This window comes from Saccopteryx leptura, chromosome 7, assembly GCF_036850995.1.
Source record: "Saccopteryx leptura isolate mSacLep1 chromosome 7, mSacLep1_pri_phased_curated, whole genome shotgun sequence".
NCBI lineage: Eukaryota > Metazoa > Chordata > Mammalia > Chiroptera > Emballonuridae > Saccopteryx > Saccopteryx leptura.
This window is the reverse complement of record NC_089509.1, coordinates 81,850,704-81,873,136: the sequence shown is the minus strand read 5'-3', so window position 1 is coordinate 81,873,136 and position 22,433 is coordinate 81,850,704. Positions and strand designations below refer to the sequence as shown.

At 38.3% G+C, this 22,433-nt stretch overlaps 1 protein-coding gene across 1 annotated transcript in view; it reads left to right on the top strand.

Moving 5' to 3' along the window:
• DNAH7 (dynein axonemal heavy chain 7) overlaps positions 1 to 22,433 on the top strand; it is a 256,542-nt gene that overhangs the window by 81,841 nt on the left and 152,268 nt on the right. Inside the window, exons 25-28 of the mRNA XM_066345867.1 lie at positions 5,050 to 5,218; positions 7,522 to 7,624; positions 7,744 to 7,871; positions 22,045 to 22,257. Of these exons, the coding sequence (XP_066201964.1) occupies positions 5,050 to 5,218; positions 7,522 to 7,624; positions 7,744 to 7,871; positions 22,045 to 22,257 (613 nt within the window). The remainder of the gene's footprint in view (positions 1 to 5,049; positions 5,219 to 7,521; positions 7,625 to 7,743; positions 7,872 to 22,044; positions 22,258 to 22,433) is intronic.

Genomic DNA, 22,433 nt, shown 5'->3' with positions numbered 1-22,433 from the left:
TTCCCCTGAAACACAGACTTTTATGGAATTCTGTGTCCTTGTGATGTTTTGTCTAGTGCTTCATGGTTTCCTGAGTGTTCTCATTCACTCTCAGACCTAACAGATCCCCAGATCTGTACCCGACCTGATCTGCTGTAAACTTCCCTCCCACGCATTTCTGCCGGATCTCTCCATTAGCTATCTCATAGGTCTTTACACTTACATTTTTCTATCATCTTTCTGAATAGCAGAAGGGCTTTAACTACCATATTTCCCCATGTGTAAGACACCTTTTTTTGAAAAATTTGGGGTCTTAAAACTGAGTGCGTCTTTTACAGTGGTTGTAGACTTTTTACTTGCATTTCCCGCTTTTTTGCACAGATAAGGAGTTGTATGAATTTTAGGATGAATAAAACTTGAGTTCAATATCTTTATATAATACATTTCTTTTTCAAATTTTGGGCTCCAAAATTAAGGTGTGTTTTATAGAGGGGAGCGTCTTATACATGGGGAAATATGGTACTTTAACTCCAAGTTCATATCTCCCATATTCCAAATTATTGTTAAATACTAAATTAAACTTTGTGGTGTTTTTTTTTTCTTCCAAAAATGTTAACTAGTTTATTGACTAACCCAGTCTCAGGATGCAAGCAGAAAGCCCTTTCATTCTTTCTCATCACTGTTCTTTAAACTTGCTCTATCAAATATTTTTTTCCCCATTCTTCCTAAATGAAATCTAGGGTAGACTCCACAATTTTTCTAGTTACTCAAAGATATTAATAAATAATAGTTTTCTTTTTTTCAGACATTAGATCCATTTAACTTTAATATCAAAGTTATTATCTTTCATATAATTGTATTTTTTATTACATTTAATGGGGTGACATTGGTTAACAGGATCATATAGGTTTCAGGTGTACATCTCGATGATACACGATCTGTGTATTGCGTGTGTGCCTGCCCCCAAAGGCAAACCGTGTTTTATCTAATTTTATTTTCTTAACTTAAATTTTTTTTAATTACGATTGACATTTGATATTATCTTAGTTTCAGGTGTACAGTGTGGTCTTTCATCTAATTTTAAACTTCCCTTCTCTACCAGCTTGAGGTTCACTCAAGCTCGGGGCTTGCATTTGGGAAGGTACCTATGGTCAATCTTTTGTCATTTTTATCCCTGTCCTTTGCATCCACCCCTTCGTAGCTCAGTTTTGGCTCCTCTGGTGCTGGGGATTGATGGCGGAGGAGAGGACAAAAGGGAGAGGAAGGTTTCTATGTGACATGTGTCTTGTATGACAGCATCTCTTGGCTGCTTAGTGCCCTTGGTGATGACACAAGCCCAGATATGCCAGCCCGGTCAGGGTTTTTTTTATGTGGGTGCTTTAGAGCCCCCTCAGTCATCGGCTTTTCCTTCTGGTAGAAATGCCTTCTCCTGGGGGCTGCTGGTGACTTTTACTTCAGCCTCTGGGTCCCACCATACACAAACCCTTCCTTAGGGGTGTTCTCTGATTCGAGGTGGCCCTCCTGCACACGGTCCCAATCGGCACGGCAAATCTGGCACTCTTCCAGTGGGATCTGGGTCTGGCCAGATAATTACAAACGCATTTGCCTTGCAGCCATATGAGTACGTCTCCTGTTCCCGTTTCCCCTCACTTTACCATCAGTTGTGCTCCAGGCTTCTCTTCACTTTAAATATTTTAAGTTGTGAATCAGCTCCCAGTTCCTGTGATCCATTAATTCCAGGGGCCAAACTGGGTGTCAAGCTTTCTGAGCAGTTCTCTAAAGTCCCCTCAGTTAGCTTGGGAGAGGGGCAAGTGCTCCTTCTCCCTCCAAGCAGAGGGAGGGAGATACACAACACATCAACAGCTATTGCCAAAGAAATCCTCATGCCTGCCCTCTCACTTAGAATCTTCCTATCCCGTTTCTACATGCTCTGATGGTAGGTGACCAGTCCCACCATCTGTAAGTGTGGCATATGCTGCTCTCAGCTTGGGGTTTTAGTCAAAATTCTGAGACAGAGCTCTATTTATATACCGTTATATATATTTTTACAGCTAATATTTATATATTTTACCCAAAATTTTATCATTGTCTTTATTTCCCATTACTTTTGGTTTTGCCTTATTTGTGGCTTAATTTTTCTTATTATTAAGCAGCATGTTGTAGTAATCATTTGAGGTGTGAGCGCTACCATTCTTATCTAAAAATGCCCTTCATTTTTTTATAGGTCTTAATTATTAAATGATACATTAGCTATATGTATAGAATTGTAGATAAACAATCATTTTCCCTCAGCTCTCCAAAGATACTCTCCTGGCATCTATTACTGTTGTGAAGAAGTCTGTTATTCTAATTATTATTCCTTTCTCAGCAATTTTCCTTTTTCTATTGTTTTCTAGATTTTCCTCTTTGTTGTTGATGTTCATTGTAATGTTTCTAGATGTGGATTAGTTTTTATTTATCCTGTTTGGCACATTTTCAATTCATGTTTTCAATCTGGAAAGTTCTCAGCCATTGACATTTATTTACTTATTTATTTTTTATTATTTTCTATTGATTTGAGAGCGAGAGAGAGAGGAAAGTAGGGGGTAAGAGAGAGAAAAGCATCAAATTGTTATGCCACTTAGTTGTGCAGTCATTGATTGCTTCTCATATATGCCTTGTCTGCGAATCGAACCCTGACTTTGGCCACACGGGGGCATCGTTCTATCCACTGAGCCACCCACCAGGGCCTATTTTTTCATTTTCATTTTTAAAAAACTTATTGGGTTAACATTGGTTAATAAAATTGTATAAGTTTCAGGTGTACAATTCTATCATACATCATCTGTATATTGACAACTCAAGTCGAGTCTCCTTGCCTCATCAGGTATCTCCCTTGTTCCTCTTCTACCTCCTTGACCCCGTTTCCCCTCTGGTAGTCACCATACTGTTGTCCACGTCTGTGAATTTTTTTTTGCTTCATCCCTTCACCGTTACCCTCCAGCCTCTTTACCCCTCCCCTCTGACTGCTGTCAGCTGGCTCTCTGTATCTGTGAGCCTGTTTCTGTTTTGTTTGTTTATTTTGTTCATTAGACTCCACATGTAAGTGAAATCCTATATTTGTCTTTGTCTGATTGGCTTATTTCACTTAACATGACTCTCTAGGTCCATCCATTTGTCATTAAAAGGCATGATTTCCTTCCTTTTTATAGCCGAGTAGTATTCCATTGTGTGAATGTACCACAGCTTTTTTTATTCACACATCTACTGAAGGGCACTTGGGCTGTTTCCAGATCTTGGCTATTGTAAGTAATGCTGCAGTGAACATAAGGGTGTATGTATTCTTTTTTATTTTTACTTTTTTATTGAATTTACTAGGGTGACATTAGTTAATAAACGTATGTTTGTTTCAGGTATACAGTATACTAATACATCATCTGCATATTGCATTATATGTTCACCACCCCAAGTCAAGTCTTTTTTCATGACCATTTATCACCCCTATACCCTCTTCTACCACGTTCTAACCCCTTTTCCTTTGATCATATACTCTTTTGAATTAGTGTTTTGGGTTTCTTCAGAAATATTCCCAGAAATGGAATTGCTGGATTAGAAGGCAGTTCCAGTTTTCATTTTTTGAGGAAACTCCATACTGTTTTCCACAGTATCAGCTATTGATTTTTAAATTTTGCCTCTTCTTCATTCTCTTTCTTCTTTGTCTCCTAACTGTTCTTATACAGATCTCTATCTTCCTGGGTGACTTCTTCTTACTTACTTTCTAGAGCTATTATTCCACTATTTAATCGGTTCACTGAGTTTTTAAAAATCTAATAATTATATTTTTACTGCATGTATTTCAGGTCATCTCTCATATAAAGTTGGCTTTTTTTTCTTCAATTTTGGAATGTCTATTGCTTTTTATATAAAACCTTATTGAGCTAGGCAGGTACCAGAAATATCGGGGGGAGGGGACACTTTGTAAAGTATATGATTGTCTAACCACTATTCTGTATACTTAAATACAAAATAATATTGAATGTAAGCTGTAATTGAAAAAAATTAAAATAATTTTAAAAATGGAAAAAAGAAAATAAAAAAATAAAACCTTATTGAACAAACCACCAGGAAACCAAAGAGGGCAGAGTGCCATGGATGTAGTAACACTCCCTAGACCTTTGCTCACGTGCTGTCAGCACTGCTGGTCTGACTCTTCACTTTGAACTCACTCTCTCCAGGTTTCATTGTGAGCTCATTTTAGCAGGGGCTGTATCCTGGTTCCTTCTTGCATGTGCTCAGCTCGGAGGTGTTCATTTGGAGCAGTATCACATTTCTGTCTGAGCAAGGCTCTAGGGTTTTCTCTAGTCCAGAACAAAATTTCAGTGTTGGTTTTTCAGTTTGGGTGCATGTGCCCATCTGTAATAGACATTGGGCTCCACCTTCGTGAATAATGGAGGCTTTTCACAGCCCTGCATGAAGGGTGAGCTCCTGTCTCTTCTGTAGTTGACTCTTTTTTGTGTGTCTCCTCAGTAGATTGCTCGAGGAATTTTTAGTTCCCAGTCACAGACAGCACAGCCTTCTAGGTTGACATAGGTGGATCCATTTAAGCTCCTGACCTTGCTCAGGTCTGAGGGTTTTTTTTTTCCGTTTCTGTGTGGATGTGTATACACTCATAATATGCAGAACACGTACCTCTATGGCTTTAGCACCTAATTGTTTTTGCAGCTTTTTATTCTTTCTTCATTGGTGACTTTCTTTTCATTCTTTCACATCTGTCTATGTATTTTCTTTGATGTAGCATTCCATTAGCTTGCAGCAGGGGCATTGGGTGGTTCCAGGTGAGTCAAATTCTCCATATTCACCAGAAGTCAGCCCTGACTTTGAAAAGTGAATTTGTTTAGATCTTGTCACATGTACAGCTATTCAGAAATAAAATATAGTAACAAAGTAAGGCACAAAGAATTTCAGAGTTTAGTGAGGAGGAATTATTGAAGAGGGAGTGGGAAGTTTGGCTGTCAATTTATACTTTCCCTTCTTCACATTGTATATGAAAATATATTATTCTACAAAGACTGTTTATTTCTCATATTCCAGAACCTTATTTGGAGCCCTTCACCTGCACCTTGGGGGAGCACCTGAAGGCCCAGCTGGCACTGGAAAGACTGAAACTACCAAAGACTTGGCAAAAGCTATAGCCAAGCAGTGTGTTGTGTTCAACTGCTCTGATGGGCTGGATTATCTGGCTTTAGGGAAATTCTTTAAGGTTTGAATTGACACCTCGTTTTTTTTACAATGTAGTCAGATTACTCAAGGAGGAAGGTTCTTTATAATGAAACATAGTTTAATGCAAGTAAAAGCCATCATAGTTTAAGTAAAGTTAAAATTAAAGTACCATCTCAATAATGCTCAAGAGAAGTGGGTGTTCAAAAGCTTATTTGGGAAGGAGCCCTTCCTCCGTTTCCAGTCCTGCTAACATGGGCCGGTATTATTGATGGGAATAAGTGGTGGCCCTTCAAAACACTGGGGCAGATAAACGTTTGAGCACTGCTACAGCCTGTGAGGGTGGTGGGAATCTGAAGACCTTTTTAACTGTAGACCTTGTTATTAACAAATTATGATTCAGTTATTTACTTTTAAAGACACCTTCCAGTTCATGTGTTTTGTTGAACTTAAAAATCCATGTTGTGCTTTTTTTTTCTGATTCTGAGTCATAATTCCATTCTTATAAATCTGTAAGATTGCAAAAGGGCGATTAAGAGCTAAAGTCTCTAAACCTACGGACAGCTTGTCAGTTTAGCACTTTGCTGCTATAGCCTGTGATTCCTTAAAATCTTAGGTGGTACAATTTCAACATAAAATTCTCCATTTGGGATTATTGGCTTTATTTATTTGTTTTATTTCTATAATACTCTATTTATTTCTATAATAAATAATGTTCTTAAATAAATAATGTTTATTTCTATAATAAATAAATGTTCTTTTCTGTAATTTTCAAAGTATATTTTAAAAATTCTATAATCCATATTTGTCCAAAATTTCTCCAGAAGTTGTTAACCTTAAAAAGAAATAACAAAACTAACAAAAAGAATATACCAATCCTACCCCATACAGTAAAGTGTTCCTGGCTGAAATATGGCCTGTTCATTTTTGTAACAGCTTGGAATATAAAATGTATCTTTATCTGTGATGTTGATACAATTAGAATAAGAGTTTTAAAAAGTAAAAATTATAATGAATAAAATATATATAAAAAAAATTTGAACACCTAATCGCCAGTGTAATCATCCTCTTTAATGACATACAACCTTGTTGTAATGGTTATTTAAGAAAGAAATAGCAAATATAAAAGATTGTATGTGTAATTTGAGCAGTCATTATATTCCTAAATATTTAAAGAAATGGTTAGTATGAATTACTAAATTTTGAATCTATATAATGATATTCTTAATTCTTTACTTTAGATTCATACACTGAATGATATTAAATTTGCTTATAAATAAGTTTGTATTGATTATATGGACACTTTGTGTTAGGATGAGATAATGCAGAATAATGGGGTACAAAATAAACACAGACATGGATGTTAGGGTTAAGAACCTCACGATTTATATAACTGTTTGAATGTGTAACTTCATAAGCATTCTGTTCTCTGTGACTTCTAAGCCTTTTATTATAGCATGTACTAAAGATCTAAGTCACACAGAGAATCTTTTCTAAATAATGCAAATAATGAAAATAGACCTTCTTTAATATACAATAAAGTTCATATTCAGTGCTGTATGGCTCAGTAGATTGAACTGTTTACAAAGCCAAGTTCAGTCACTATTCTCTGTGTGGACTTGTACCAATTACTTAACATCTTAGTTTAGAAACATAGTCTTTGTTTCCTTACATAGGAGATGTATTCGAAAGTGCCATGCATCATGCCTGGCACATACTGGGTACTCAATGAAACACACATACATACATGTACAATCTATATAGAATATACATTCAACAAATTTGTTAAACAACATTTTTAAAAAGGTGAATCTCAATTTGGACTGAGCTACTCAGGCTTGAATTCAGTTTTTCCTCAAGACCAAATCAAGCGATACATATTTTCGAGGTAGCTGTCCGCTAGGATTGTAAACTTGGGCCTCAAACTATGTTAGTTGGCTTTTAAAGTCTTCAGACCACAAAGGAGTTTCATTGGCAACAGAAGTCATCTTATTTAGAGAATTTTACAACCCATTCTATGGAGTCCATATGGAAAAAAGCAAATAAAATCAACTTGTAAATAAAGAAGAAGAAAGATTTTGAAATTACAGGTGTATATCTAAATGCCAAAAATATACAGAAAGTAAAAAAAAAAATCAATTGGAAAAATTTCCAGTTTATCAAGCTCTATATTCATACATAATAATGGAATTGGTAATGTTTTTAAAAGCCATCTTTAACGATAAAGGTGCATAGCAATTTCCTTAATAGATATTAAATCTTTGAAAAGATCTGGTGAAAATGCAACATTTCAATGCAATATTCAATCAGATAAAATTGAAAAATTTCATTACTGTTTTCTCCCAGGGACTGTTATCTTGTGGAGCCTGGGCTTGCTTTGATGAGTTTAACAGAATTGATTTGGAAGTACTTTCTGTGGTTGCTCAACAAATTCTTACTATCCAAAGAGGTAATGGACTAGTTTGTCTTTGCATTATGTGAAAAAGTAGAAATATAGAAGGTAATAAATGGCACAAGTCGCATTTATATGTGGAATTGCTAAGTCATTTCATTCTTGATTACCCACAGGTATTAATGCTGGTGCTGATACATTAGTGTTTGAAGGAACTGAACTAAAACTTGACCCCACGTGTGCTGTCTTTATAACAATGAACCCTGGGTATGCTGGGCGATCAGAACTGCCAGATAATCTGAAGGTACGAAGGGGCAAATATACCACCCACTTCCTTTCTGTAATTTACAAAGTTAATATATTAAAAGAAAAAACATGCTATCCTCCCATTTTTAATTAATTAATTTATTTATTGTGTTTACATAGATTCTAGTGTCTCCCCAAAAGCATCCCCCTCCCCCATATTCCCCTCAACATCTCCCTTACCCCCCTCTCAATAGCTCCCTCCCCCCTTCCCTTCAGGTTTGATTCCGTTCCTCAGTTCACATTGTTCCTTGGATTCCTCAACTGAGTGAGGTCATATGATATTTTTCTTTCTCTGCCTGGCTTATTTCACTCAACATAATAGTTTCCAGGTCCATCCATGTTGTTGCAAAATGTAATATTTCCTTCTTTTTTATGGCCCATAGTATTCCATTGTATATATGAAGCAAAGCTTTTTAATTCACTCGTCTACTTATTTATTTATTTATTTTTTTGTATTTTTCTGAAGCTGGAAACAGGGAGAGATAGACTCCCGCATGTGCCCGACCGGATCCACCCGGCACGCCCACCAGGGGGCGACGCTCTGCCCACCAGGGGGCGATGCTCTGCCCTTTCTCTGTTGCGACCAGAGCCACTCTAGCTCCTGGGGCAGAGGCTGAGGAGCCATCCCCAACGCCCAGGCCATCTTTGCTCGAATGGAGCCTCGCTGTTGGAGGGGAAGAGAGAGACAGAGAGGAAGGAGAGAGGGAGGGGTGGAGAAGCAGATGGGCGCTTCTCCTGTGTGCCCTGGCCAGGAATCGAACTCGGGACTTCTGCACGCCAGGCCGACGCTCTACCACTGAGCCAACCGGCCAGGGGCTCCACTCGTCTACTGATGGACCCTTGGGCTATTTCCAGATCTTTGCTATTGTGAACAATGCTGCCATAAACATGGGGTGCATTTCTTTTTTTCAGTCGGTGATATGGTGTCCTTGGGATATATTCCTATAAGTAGGATGGCTAGGTATCTTCCAATTTTATGCAACATATTTTTAGGGTTTTTTTTCTTTTATTAGTTATTTTTTTTTATAAATAAATTTTTATTTTAATGGGGTGACATCAATAAATCAGGGTACATACAAAGAAAACATTTCCAGGTTATCTTGTCATTTAGTTCTGTTGCATACCCATCACCCACAGAGAGATCGTCCTCCGTCACCCTCTATCCAGTTTTCTTTGTACCCCTCCCCCTCCCCCTCTCCCTCCTTCCCTCCCCCCACCCCCCGTTACCACCACACTCCTGTCCATGTCTCTTAGTCTCATTTTTATGTCCCACCAATGTATGGAATCCTGCAGTTCTTGTTTTTTTCTGATTCACTTATTTCACTCTGCATATTGTTATCAAGATTCCACCATTCTGCTGTAAGTCATCCGATGTCATCATTTCTTCTAGCTGAATAGTATACCATGGTGTATATGTGCCCCATCTCTTTTATCCAGTCTTCTATTTTTTTTTTACAGTGATTAAAAGCCTTTAAGCAAACTCTTGGCCAATACAGCAAGAATTCATAAAAGAGTAGTGTCCTTAACATGTTCACCAAGTCCAAGTTGGCCCCATCACCATGCCAAATCCCTGAAAAATGCAACCCAACCACAGTTCAGTCTGTTAGGATCTGTCACAGGGAGCAGGAGTCCAGGAAAAGTCCACATCCAGGAAAAGCCCACATGGCACTGTAGTTGTCACCATTCTATACTTTGCAGCTCATGTCCAAGTCCCAATGACCGATGCTTCTAGCTGGTAATGATTCAGGTAGACTGGAAAAGCCATTTGCAGCATGCATGGATATGGAGCTTCTGTTCTCCTCTGCCTGGAGAGATGAGACCAGGTTGCTTTTCCCTGGAGCTCTGTGACTGTGGCATGGTAAAGAGAACCTTGGGATACACTAAGCTGGGTGGCAAAGGTAGATTCATAATAGAAGTTGGAAAAAGGAGGAAAGAGAGCTCTAAATTAGGAGTAGATCCCAGCCTGAAATATGAGTGGGGCATTGAGGTAGGAGGGATAAAGGAAACACTATATATTAAGCAAAGCAGCAGAAAATAGGACTATCAACACCCCCAACAGAGATCTTTGAGGGAAGAATAAAAAACCTGACTATTCAGGCAAAACATTGTTAAGTGGCCCTTGTGCAAATGAAATCAGTTTACCTGCTTCTTGGAAGAAATACCCTAGGCTCATCCATGGTGTCGTAGATGGGGCCGACGGCCCTGGGCACCTTCAGCCTTCAGTGGCAAACCCCAGCTTTCTGGGCAAGGTTAGGTCATAGGTGGCTGGAGCAGGGCTGGAAGAGACTGAACTCTCCCTTAGAGGAGCGAGGGGGAAGCCTACCTTCCAGTGTCCCTGTTTCCTCACAGCAGAGGCATGTAAGCCTGGCAGGCTTTAGCTCAATGACCTTCCTTTCCACTATTGAAGCAAGACCCAGATGGCATCCTATGAGACCCCTTTGGGGTGTTGGAGCCTTTAAGGGTGTATCCTAAAAGCTGGTAGTTCCCCTGATCTCTATTGGGCTTTTTCTGCCTCTAGGTATCTTAAAAGCCATGCTCAGAAGATCTCGCTGAGGGGCTTGAGGATCCCCATCTGCCTATTTAAATCTTTTCCATATATCTGGAGCTATTTGGAAAAAGACAAAACAGTGTTATTAGCTGGATCTAATAAAGAAGTAGTAGTTTGCAGGCGAAAAAGATTTGGTGTCTCCTGTTCATCAGCATTCAAAAGAAATGTAAAAAAAAATTATTTTTTTTAAGTAAAAAGTATGATATGGTAGACTCATAGGAGTTCCAGGATATGCCTACCCCCTTTAAAAAATATATATATATATTTTTTAATTGACCTTAAAATGTTTGCTGAGTACACTTTAACAATACCTTAACTTTAAAGATTGTAAGCATGACAAAATACAGTGAATGCTTTTGCTCCATATGCAGGAGCATTTTCAGTTTAGCCAGTTTAGGAAATCCAATAATAGAACAATGCATACAGACAATGAGCTATAACATGCTTAGCAACCTCTCCTGTTCTGACAGAGGTTACTATAGATCCGGAATATGTATCCACTGTAATGTGGACATAGGACTGTTTGCCAAATGAAGGTATATGAGTAACATCCATCTGCCAAAGTTGTCCTGGTAGGGGTGTTTGAGGGTTAACTCTAAATGAAGGGGCAGTATAGGACCCCTTGGACAGGATTTCCCAATCTGCTGTGCTACTTCCCGAGAAAGTTGAAACTATTTTCACCGGGCTGCAGCGTTCTGGTCATGAATAGTATGAGACCGACTTGCTCGGTCTGTCATGGTTGCTCCATTTAATTTTCTTTTGGGTAGCTTGATCAACAAGGGCATTCCTAAGCCCTGGCTGGTTGGCTCAGTGGTAGAGCATTGGCCTGGTGTGCAGGATTCCCGGGTTCGATTCCCAGTGCGAGCACACAGAAGAAGCGCCCATCTATTTCTCCATCCCTCCCCCTCTCCTTCCTCTCTGTCTCTCTCTTCCCCTCCCGCAGCCAAGGCTCCACTGGAGCAAAGCCACCCCGGGCACTAAGGATGGCCCCATGGCCTCTACCTCAGTCACTAGAATGGCTCTGGTTGCAATAGAGCAACACCCCAGATGGGCAGAGCATTTTCCCCTGGTAGGCATGCCAGGTGGATCCCGGTCAGGCGCATGCGGGAGTCTGTCTGACGGCCTCCCCATTTCCATCTTCAGAAAAATACAAAAAATAAATAAATAAAAGAAAAAATACAACAATAAAAAAAATAAAGAAAAGAGAAAAAAAAAAGGGCATTCCCTTGTGCTAAAGCTCCAGGGAGCATGGAGTGAGCTTGAGTATGTCCTATGAAACATGGAGCTCTATGTTGACATAAGTCTTTGAAGAAGGAGGAACTGCTGAAATAGTTCATCAGCATTTGTCCCTAAGACAGCAGTCTTTATAGTGGAAACACCATAAGTAGATATTTGCTGTCTGTCTATAGATTAAAGGGGGAATATGGCAAATGCTGAAAAGCCATGATCTTGTGCCCCTCCCCTCCCCCAACCCCCTTCCTCTCCTCCCCCCACCTTTTACCCCCAACACTGTTGTCCATGTCTCTGAGTCTCATCTTTATGTCCCACCTATGTATGGAATCCTATAGTTCAGGGGTCCCCAAACTACGGCCCACGGGCCACATGCGGTCCCCTGAGGCCATTTATCCGGCCCCCGCTGCACTTCCGGAAGGGGCACCTCTTTCATTGGTGGTCAGTGAGAGGAGCATAGTTCCCATTGAAATACCGGTCAGTTTGTTGATTTAAATTTACTTGTTCTTTATTTTAAATATTGTATTTGTTCCCGTTTTGTTTTTTTACTTTAAAATAAGATATGTGCAGTGTGCATAGGGATTTGTTCATAGTAGTTTTTTTTATAGTCCGGCCCTCCAACGGTCGGAGGGACAGTGAACTGGCCCCCTGTGTAAAAAGTTTGGGGACCCCTGCTATAGTTCTTAGTTTTTTCTGATTTACTTCTTTCGCTCAGTATAATGTTATCAAGGCCCATCCATGTTGTTGTAAGAGATCCTATGTCATCATTTCTTATGGCTGAGTAGTATTCCATAGTATATATATACCAAAGCTTTTTAATCCACTTGTCCTCTGATGGACACTTGGGCTGTTTCCAGATCTTTGCTATTGTGAACAATGCTGCCATAAACATGGGGGTGCGTTTCTTCTTTTCAAACAGTGCTATGGTGTTCTTGGGGTATATTCCTAACAGTGGTATAGCTGGGTCAAAAGGCAGTTTGATTTTTATTTTCTTGAGGAATCTCCATACTATTTTCCACAGTGGCTGCACCAGTCTGCATTCCCACCAGCAGTGCAGGAGGGTTCCCTTTTCTCCACATCCTCGCCAGCACTTATTCTGTGTTGTTTTATTGATGAGCGCCATTCTGACTAGTGTGAGGTGATATCTCATTGTGGTATTAATTTGCATTTCTCTAATCATTAGTGAAGTTGAACATTTTTTCATATGCCTATTGGCCATCTGTGTGTCCTCTTTGGAGAAGTGTCTGTTCATTTCTTTTGCCCATTTTTGGATTGAATTGTTTGTCTTCCTGGTATTAAGTTTTACAAGTTCTTTGTAAATTTTGGTTATTAACCCCTTATCAGACGCAATGTCAAATATATTCTCCCATTGTGTAGTTTGTCTTTTTATTCTGTTCTTATTGTCTTTAGCTGTGCAAAAGCTTTTCAATTTGATAAAGTCCCATTTGTTTATCCTGTCTTTTATTTCACTTGCCTGTGGAGACAAATCAGCAAATATATTGCTGCGAGAGATGTCAGAGAGCTTACTGCCTATGTTTTCTTCTAAGATGCTTGTGGTTTCATGGCTTACAGTTAAGTCTTTTATCCATTTTGAGTTTATTTTTGTGAGTGGTGTAAGTTGGTGGTCTAGTTTCATTTTTTTGCAGGTAGCTGTCCAATTTTCCCAACACCATTTGTTGAAGAGGCTGTCTTTACTCCATTGTATTTCCTTACCTACTTTGTCAAATATCAGTTGTCCATAGAGCTGTGGGTTTATTTCTGGGTTCTCTGTTCTGTTCCATTGATCTATGTGCCTGTTCTTATGCCAGTACCATGCTGTTTTGAGTACAGTGGCCTTATAATATAACTTGATATCCGGAAGTGTGATACCTCCCGCTTTATTCTTCCTTTTCAAGATTGCTGAGGCTATTCGTGTTCTCTTTTGGTTCCATATAAATTTTTGGAATATGTGTTCTATATCTTTGAAGTAAGTCATTGGTATTTTAATCAGTATTGCATTGAATTTATAAATTGCTTTGGATAATATAGACATTTTAATGATGTTTATTCTTCCTAACCATGAGCACGGTATATGCCTCCACTTATTCGTATCTTCCCTGATTTCTTTTATCAATGTTTTATAATTTTCCGAGTACATGTCTTTAATCTCTTTGGTTAGATTTATTCCTAGGTACTTTATTTTTTTGGTTGCAATGGTAAAGGGGATTGATTCCTTGATTTCTCTTTCTGACAGTTCATTATTAGTGTATAAAAATGCCTCTGATTTCTGACTATTGATTTTATATCCTGCCACCTTGCCGAATTCATTTATCAGGTCTAGTAGTTTTTTGACTGAGATTTTAGAGTTTTCTATATACAATATCATGTCATCTGCAAATAATGATAGTTTTACTTCTTCTTTTCCAATTTGGATGCCTTTTATTTCTTTTTCTTGTCTGATTGCTGTGGCTAGGACTTCCAGAACTATGTTGAATAAGAGTGGTGAAAGGGGGGCACCCCTGCCTTGTTCCTGATCTTAAGGGGATTGCTTTTAATTTTTGCCCATTGAGTATGATGTTGGCTGTGGGTTTGTCATAGATGGCCTTTATCATGTTGAGGTATGTTCCCTGTAGTCCCACTTTGCTGAGAGTTTTGATCATAAATGGGTGCTGGACTTTATCAAATGCTTTTTCTGCATCTATTGAAATTATCATGTGGTTTTTCTCCTTTCTTTTGTTTATGTGATGAATCACATTGATTGATTTGCGAATATTGTACCAGCCTTGCCTCCTAACAATAAATCCCACTTGATCATGGTGTATGATTTTGTTCATATATTGCTGGATCCGGTTTGCTAATATTTTGTTGAGGATTTTTGCATCTAAGTTCATCAGGGATATTGGCCTATAATTTTCTTTTTTTGTGTTGTCTTTGCCTGGTTTTGGAATCAGAATTATGCTCGCCTCATAAAAGGAGTTTGGAAGTCTTCCTTCCTCTTGAATTTTTTGAAATAGCTTGAGAAGGATAGGAGTTAGTTCTTCTTTGAATATTTGGTAGAATTCACTTGTGAAGCCATCAGGCCCAGGACTTTTCTTTTTTGGTAGTTTTTTGATAGCTGTTTCAATCTCATTTGTTGTAATTGGTCTGTTTAGGTTTTCTGATTCTTCCAGATTGATTTTTGGAAGATTATATGATTCAAGGAATTTGTCCATTTCATCTAGGTTGTCTAGTTTTTTGGCATACAGTTCTTCATAGTATTTTCTTATAATATTTTGTATTTCTGTTGTGTCAGTTATTTCTCCACTCTCATTTCTAATTTTATTTATTTGAGTCCTCTCTCTTTTTTTCTTGGTGAGCCTCGTTAAAGGTTCATCGATCTTGTTTACCTTTTCAAAGAACCAGCTTCTGGTTTCATTGATCCTCTGTATTGTTTCTTTAGCCTCTATGTCATTTATTTCTGCTCTGATCTTTATTATTTCCTTCCTTCTACAGCTCTGGGCTTCCTTCTAAAGCTCTGGGATTTACTTGCTGTTCTTTTTCTAGTTCTTTTAGATGCAGGGTTAAGTTGTTTATTTGAGCTTTTTCTAGCTTCTTGAGGTATGCCTGTAATGCTATAAACTTTCCTCTCAGGACTGCTTTTGCTGTGTCCCATAAATTTTGAGTTGATGTATGCTCATTATCATTTGTTTCTAGGAATTTTTTAATTTCTTCTTTGATCTCTATGTTAACCCATTTGTTATTTAATAGCATGCTATTTAGTTTCCAAGTGTTTGAATGTTTTTCAATTTTTCTATTGTGGTTGATTTCTAGTTTAATGCCATTGTGATCAGAGAAAGTGCTTGATATGATTTCAATCTTCTTAAATTTGTTGAGACCGCTTTTGTGCTCTAACATGTGGTCTATTCTAGAGAATGTACCATGAGCGCTTGAAAAGAATGTATATTCTTCTGTTTTAGAGTGAAAGGTTCTGAAGATATCTATTAAATCGAGTTGATCTAATATGTTCTTTAAGTCTGCTGTTTCTTTGTTAATTTTCTTTCTTGAGGATCTATCTAATGATGTTAATGGGGTATTGAAATCCCCTACTATTATAGTATTGCTGTTGATCTCGCCCTTTAAGTCCATCAAAGTCTGCTTTATATATTTAGATGCTCCTATATTAGGTGCGTAGATATTTATAATGGTTATATCTTCCTGTTGGATTGCTCCCTTTATCATTATGTAGTGACCTTCTTTATCTCTAACTATGGACTTTGTTTTAAAGTCCATTTTGTCTGATATAAGTATTGCTACCCATTTGCATGAAATATTTTTTTCCATCCTTTTATCTTCAGTCTGTGTGCATCTTTTGATTTAAGGTGTGTCTCCTGTAGACAGCATATGTATGGGTCCTGTTTTCTTATCCACGCAGCTACCCTATGTCTCTTGATTGGATCATTTAATCCATTAACATTTAAGGTTATTACTGATATGTAATTGTTTATTGCCATTTTTTCCTTTAAAACTGTTTTCCTCTTTTGCTATATTCTTTTTTTCCTTTGATTGTTTACAACAGGTCCCTTAGCATTTCTTGCAGCCTTGGTTTGGTTGCAGTGAATTCCTTGAGTTTTTTTTGTCTGTAAAGCTTTTTATTTCTCCTTCAATTTTAACTGATAGCCTTGCTGGTTAAAGTAGTCTTGGTTGTAGGTTCTTGTTCTGCATTGCTTTCAATATTTCTTGCCATTCCCTTCTGGCCTCAAGTGTTTCTGTTGAGAAGTCAGAAGTCATCCTTATGGGGGCTCCTTTGTAGGTGATAGTCTTTTTTTCTCTAGCAGCTTTTAATATTTTCTCTTTATCATTTAGCTTTGGTAATTTAATTATGATGTGTCTTGGTGTTGGTTTCTTTGGGTTTCTCCTTAATGGAGTTCTCTGTGCTTCCTGAACATGTGAAATGTTTTCCTGCCTTAATTGGGGGAAGTTTTCCGCTATGATATGTTTGAACAAAGTCTCTATCCCTTGTTCTTTCTCTTCTTTTTCAGGAACCCCTATGATGTGGATGTTATTTCTCTTCATGTTGTCACAGAGCTCTCTTAGAGTTTCCTCAGACTTTTTGAGTCTCTTCTTTTTTCTGCTCTGCTTCCATGCCTTTATTTATCGTGTCCTCTAACTCGCTGATTCAATTCTCTGCTTCATCCATCCTGCTTTTAATTCCTTCCATTGTATTCTTTATTTCAGATATTGTATTTGTCATTTCTGACTGATTCTTTTTTATTATTTCAATGTCCTTTTTTATATTTGTTATCTCTTTATTTAGGTATTCGTAATGGCCATGTATGGTTGTTCTGATATCTTTGAGCATCCTAACAATCGTTATTTTAAACTTTGCATCTGGTAATTTGGTTATATCTGATTCACTTAGGTCCTTTTCTGGGGATTTCTCTTGGTTTATTTGTGTTGTATTTCTCTGCCTCCGCATTTTCTCTTCGCGAGAATGGCTGTAATCACGTGCTTGGGTGTACAAGCATTGGTGGCCTTGGCCTTTGTCTTGCCTCCGTGTGTGACGTTATGCTCAGTCCTGAAGGCACTGGCGAGCACCTTTGCTCAGCTGCGGGTCTCCGCCTGTTTCCGGGCTTTCACCCTACCCTTGCAGGAGGAGCCCGTTCGAGGGACGGCTGCTAGCCTTGGCTCTACCGCCGGGCAGGACTGCGTGCCCAAGCTCTTTTTAGGTTTTATATTTTAGGAAATAATTTTTAAAACCTTGAGTATTTTTAGACAATAAAATATGCAAACCAAATAAAATCTCTAAAACTTATATTTAAAAATTATGATAATTATAGAAAATTGGAAAATATAGGAAATCATAAAAAGGTACCCATTCTACTATTTATTATATTGTACCCCCAATTTTAAATGCCTTATAAAATATCAATTTTAAATACTAAATTCAAACAATTGTGTATACTGGGCATTTTTTTTTAAGAGTGTATTATAACAACGTTTTCCTATCTTTATAAATATAATTCTATAGATAAATTTACTGAACTATAGATTACTGTTGGACACTTACACTGCTTTTAGTTTTCCTGCATTGTAAATAATATTGCAATGGGCAGTTTTTACTTAAGGCCTTTCTCTGTTTTAAAATACTTCCTTAGGTAAGATGACAAGACAAAGAGCTATGTTGCTAAATTGTCTTCTAACACAGATGAAAACAATTTACATCCCACAGCAGTTCACAACTTTCATTAATACCCAGCACCAATTATTTTTTATAAAACAACAAAACACATTACCAACTGTACAGACTTCTGGTGAATTGCATGTTTATGGCTTGTGCAGAGAGAACAAATTGAAGAATAATACAGTTGTAATTGCAGATCGAAAGCCAAGTCTTCTGACTCTTAATCCTATGTTCCTTCCACTATTCACACGCTTAACCTGACAGCTTCTCAAAATTGTCATTTTTCTATTCCACCAGAAAGATTTTTGATACAACTAATTGCTGCCAAGTGTTTCTGGATTTTCATTCCATGCGCTTTTATAGGTTAGATGAGATGTTTTAGTACTTTGGCTTATTGCAGGAAGATGTGATTAAAAATAAAAACCAGTAAATCCTCTTTTATCTATGAAGCATTTTGCAACTTTTCAGTGTAATTTACATTTGGAAAGCTCTTTTGTATCAGTTCTTTTATTTACTCACTTACGTTTTTCTTTTATTCAGTAGGATTAATCTGAACACATAAATATTTGTATAAGCAAAAACCTGTGAGTAGTTAATCATAAAAAGCTGGGACCATTATTAGTTGTCTTTAATGTCCATTGCAGACATTTCTATGGTTTTATTTACTGTGCAGATTGAAGCAGTGTCAAAATATTCACCTTGTGGTTCTTGGAGTAATAATATATTTTCCTTCTACTTTAAGCCAAAGCTTCTAGCAGATTCTGATAGTTTTTGTTGTTGTTGTTTCTTCTATTATGCAGTCTTCTTAGTTAAAGCTGCTTCAGAACATATGTTTTTAAGCCTATATGAAAATATCTAGCAATTTTGAAAAAAAAATGTCTTAGCCTGAAAGTTATGTATTCCTGGAAAAAAAAAAAAAAACAAACAAACAAAAAAAAAACCTTCCTGAAGTCCAGAGTGTTGTTACCAGTCTTCATTTTAAAAAAAATAGGTGTTGAAAACATACCCTTTAAAAGTGGTATCATCTGCATAGTAATTCTCTTGCATTCTTTTTCCCTCAAGTATGTTGAGGATGGAACACTTGCTTACAGTTCTCTGTTCCAAGATTTCTGTTCAAGCTGTGTGTGTCTCTGTGTGTGTGTGTATGTGTGTGTGTGTACATTTTGTTTTTAGGTGAGAAGAGGGGAGATAGTGAGGCAGACTCCTGCATGGCCCCAACTGGGATTCACCCCACAACCCTCATCTGTGGTGATGCTCGAGTACTGAGTCATCCTCAGGGCCCAGAGCCACGCTTGGACCAATCAAGCTACTGGCTATGGGGAGGGAAAGGGAAAGAATAGAGAGAGGGAGGAGGGAAGAAGTAGATGGTCTCTTCTCCTGTATGCTCTGACCGGGAATTGAACCCAGGACATACATATACCAGGTTGACACTCTATCCACTGAGCCACCAGCCAGGGCTTCAAGCTATATGTATTATTTTTATATGTATATTTTTTTCTGAAGTGAGAAGTAGGTAGGCAGATAGACTCCTGCATATATCAGACCAGTATCCACCTGGCAAGCCCCCTATGCAGCAATGCTCTGCCCATCTGGGCCTGCTGCTTCATTGCTTGGCAACCAAGCTATTTCAGCATCTGAGGCAAGGCCATGGAGCCATCCTCAGTGCCTGGCATCAACTTTGCTTGAGCTATTCCAGCCATGGCTGCAGGAGGTGGGGGGAGAGAGAGAAGGGGGCAGAGCAGAGAAGTAGATGGTGACTTCTCCTGTGTGCCCTGACCAGGAATAGAACCTGTGGCTTCCACATGCCAGGCCGATGCTCTACCACTGAGCCAACCAGTCCTGGGCTTAAACTGTCTTATTTATTCTTTAAAAACCTATTCAGTTTTCTATTTTCTTGTCATAAGACATTTTCTTGTCCCACAATATTTAAAATATCATGAAAACATCTCTATAATTTGGAAAATTTATCTCTCATAATTATATACCCATGTGTTATATTTTTCTTTTGCTTTTGCTTGGTGAAAGACTGCTATGGTGACTGCAGACTCAAAATATATCTTTTATCTAACATAGCCTTGTTATTAGGGGTTACCTGCTTAATCTCAAATTATACAATTAATTAAATATCTAGAGAACCTCTCCTGAAGTCCAGTCTCCCCACACTGGGCACTTTCTCACCAGTCTGATGGAAGCCCGGCTTTAGGACATTCCTACGGAGTCTGATACTCTTCCCTTCATAACATATCGCTTCCCCAGAAGAATGAACATAATTGATACTTTCACTCTTGTGTGAATTAGTAATTCACCAAAGATTTAACTATACTGCTTGCAAAAATTAAGGGATATATTATCGCTTCGTATTCATTTTGAAATGTCCCTAATTTTTTTTTTTGTATTTTTCTGAAGCTGGAAACGGGGAGAGACAGTCAGACAGACTCCCACATGCGCCCGACCGGGATCCACCCGGCATGCCCACCAGGGATGACGCTCTGCCCACCAGGGGGCGATGCTCTGCCCCTCCAGGGCGTCGCTCTGTTGCGACCAGAGCCACTCAGGCGCCTGGGGCAGAGGCTAAGGAGCCATCCCCAGCGCCCGGGCCATCTTTGCTCCGGTGGAGCCTTGGCTGCGGGAGGGGAAGAGAGAGACAGAGAGGAAGGAGGGGGTGGGGGTGGAGAAGCAAATGGGCGCTTCTCCTATGTGCCCTGGCCGGGAATCGAACCCGGGTCCCCCCCACGCCAGGCCGATGCTCTACCGTTGAGCCAACCGTCCAGGGCCAATGTCCCTAATTTTTGTGAGCAGTATATATTAGTGATGAAAGTTCTTAAAACATAATGTAAGGAAAAATGTTTATATAAAATGTCGATACATTTATATAATTATACAACAATAAGAAATAAATTTGTAAAAGTGTTTTTACCTATACAGTTTGGACATTGTAATGTAATAATATTACTGAAAAGCTAATAAATTATAACATGTTATGAAATAAAGAGCAGGGTTATCTTTAGGATGATCTCTTTATTTTATTATTTTTTTAATAATTTTATGTTTTTAAGGGGGCAACATCAATAAATCAGGATACATATATTCAAAGATAACATATCCAGGTTATCTTGTCGTTCAATTATGTTGCATACCCATCACCCAAAGTCAGATTGTCCTCTGTCACCTTCTATCTAGTTTTCTTTGTGCCCCTCCCCCTCTCCCTTTCCCTCTCCCTCTCCCCCTTCCCCCCGTAACCACCACACTCTTATCAATGTCTCTTAGTCTCACTTTTATGTCCCACCTACATATGGAATAATGCAGTTCCTGTTTTTTTTCTGATTTACTTATTTCACTTCGTATAATGTTATCAAGATCCCACCATTTTGCTGTAAATGATCTGATGTCGTCATTTCTTATGGCTGAGTAGTATTCCATAGTGTATATGTGCCACATCTTCTTTATCCAGTCATCTATTGACCTGCTTTTTGGTTGTTTCCATGTCCTGGCCACTATGAACAATGCTGCAATGAACATGGGGCTGCATGTGTCTTTATGTATCAATGTTTCTGAGTTTTGGGGGTATATACCCAGTAGAGGGATTGCTGGGTCATAAGGTAGTTCTATTTTCAGTTTTTTGAGGAACCACCATACTTTCTTCCATAATGGTTGTACTACTTTACATTCCCACCAACAGTGGATGAGGGTTCCTTTTTCTCCACAGCCTCTCCAACATTTGTTATTACCTGTCTTGTTAATAATAGCTAATCTAACAGGTGTGAGGTGGTATGTCATTGCAGTTTTGATTTGCACTTCTCTAATAACTAAAGAAGATGAGCATCTTTTCATATATCTGTTGGCCATTTGTCTTTCTTCCTGGGAGAAGTGTCTGTTCATGTCCTCTTCCCATTTTTTTATTGGATTGTTTGTTTGTTTGTTGTTGAGTTTTATGAGTTCTTTGTATATTTTGGATATTGGGCCCTTATCTGAGCTGTTGTTTGAAAATATCATTTCCCATTTAGTTGGTTGTCTGTTTATTTTGTTATTAGTTTCTCTTGCTGAGCAAAAAGTCTTAGTCTGATGTAGTCCCATTCATTAATTTTTGCCTTCACTTCTCTTGCCTTTGGAGTCAAATTCATAAAATGCTCTTTAAAACCCAGGTCCATGAGTTTAGTACCTATGTCTTCTTCTATGTACTTAATTGTTTCAGGCCTTATGTTTAGATCTTTGAGGATGATCTCTTTAAAAGCAGGTTTTTCTCCACTGCCATAGGCTCTCTTTCGGACAGTGGCGATGATGGTGCCTGACTATGCTATGATTGCTGAAATAGTCCTGTACTCCTGTGGGTTTGTCACAGCTCGGCCATTGTCAGTAAAAATTGTGGCTACGTATCGCTTGTGTTCGGAACAATTGTCATCGCAACATCACTATGACTATGGAATGAGAGCTGTGAAGTCAGTGCTGACTGCGGCAGGAAATTTGAAGGTAGAGAACTCAAGTTTTTTTTTTACTCCTAAATTTCTTGTTTGTATATAAATTTCAGGACCATGTGTCCTCACAGAGTTCCAATAACTAGTTGGTTTCATCACTGAAAAATATTCAATTATTGTACTAAAAATTGATTATTTGCATGTGTGAAAAAGGAAATTTTCTAAAACCTG